This window comes from Cyprinodon tularosa, unplaced genomic scaffold (genome assembly GCF_016077235.1).
Source record: "Cyprinodon tularosa strain WSP-4 unplaced genomic scaffold, ASM1607723v1 ctg181, whole genome shotgun sequence".
In the NCBI taxonomy this organism is placed as follows: Eukaryota; Metazoa; Chordata; class Actinopteri; order Cyprinodontiformes; family Cyprinodontidae; genus Cyprinodon; species Cyprinodon tularosa.
The window spans coordinates 124,492-125,467 of NW_024038614.1; the positions used below are offsets into that span (position 1 = coordinate 124,492).

The 976-nt window shown below is 38.5% G+C and overlaps 1 gene segment (V, D, J or C); it reads right to left on the reverse strand.

Moving 5' to 3' along the window:
• Positions 1–250: 250 nt before the first annotated feature.
• Positions 251–760, reverse strand: LOC119781706. The segment is given in 2 exon segments: positions 251–621; positions 718–760. Coding segments are annotated over 2 exon segments (414 nt in total).
• Between the last annotated feature and the right edge of the window lie 216 nt (positions 761–976).

Sequence of the window (976 nt, forward strand, 5' to 3'; positions counted from 1 at the left end):
GTGAGTTTTTTTAGTGGTGATAATTCTTATTTCTTCTTGAGTGAAAATATATTAAAATAATGCCACTCTTCCTTGAGTGCAATTTTTTCCCACTGTTTCCTCTTCTGATTACCACAGTTGGTAAGAAGAGACATAATGAAGGTACTATGAAAAATTCAGCATTTAACATCAAATATGACAGAGTTCATTTATCATCAAGCAAACATGCAATGATCAAAGTTGGAAGAGAACTGTTCAGTAGTCAGTCTCTTCAGATTGTTATAGAGCCTGATTGACTGGTTTTTGTACAGCCTCCTTTGTGGTTTGTATCACTGTGGCACCTCACACAGTAATAAACAGCTGTGTCTTCAGGCTGCATATTCTGTCCTGTTATTGTTACTGTTTCAGCAGAAGTGTCTCTGCTGTAGCTGAACTTGTTCTTCAGAGCATTATTTTGGTAAAAGCCCCCAGCACCCCACATATGAAAGATCCATTCCATTGCTTTTCCTTCCCGATGTCTGATCCAACCTGTTGCATAGCTATCAGTAATAGAGTAACCAGAGGGCTGACAGGTAATAGTCAGAGACTCTCCAGGCTGCACAACTTTAGAGTCTGGCTGGACGAGATCAATACAGAACACACCTGTGGAAACAAAGATCATGATTATCACACTAAGTCCTGCAAACTTACATTGTGTCAAATGTAATGATGAGTATTAATCAGTAGAAAGCTACTCACCTGACCCAGCTGTCAGCAGCAGCATCAGAGATACGGTGAACATGGTTGATGTTGAAGCTCAACTGAGGGGAGTTTCTTGTTCCTCTGACCTACTGTAGGCAGTCATTTAACTTCCTTTTAAAGAAGATTAATTTGCATAATCAGATTGCTTGAAATTATGTTATCTAGACAATTTTTAGATCCCTTTATCATGAACCAGTAAGTAGGAACGTGTTAAGGATTTGAAGCCCTTTGATTTTTTAGATGGTGAAAACAAATT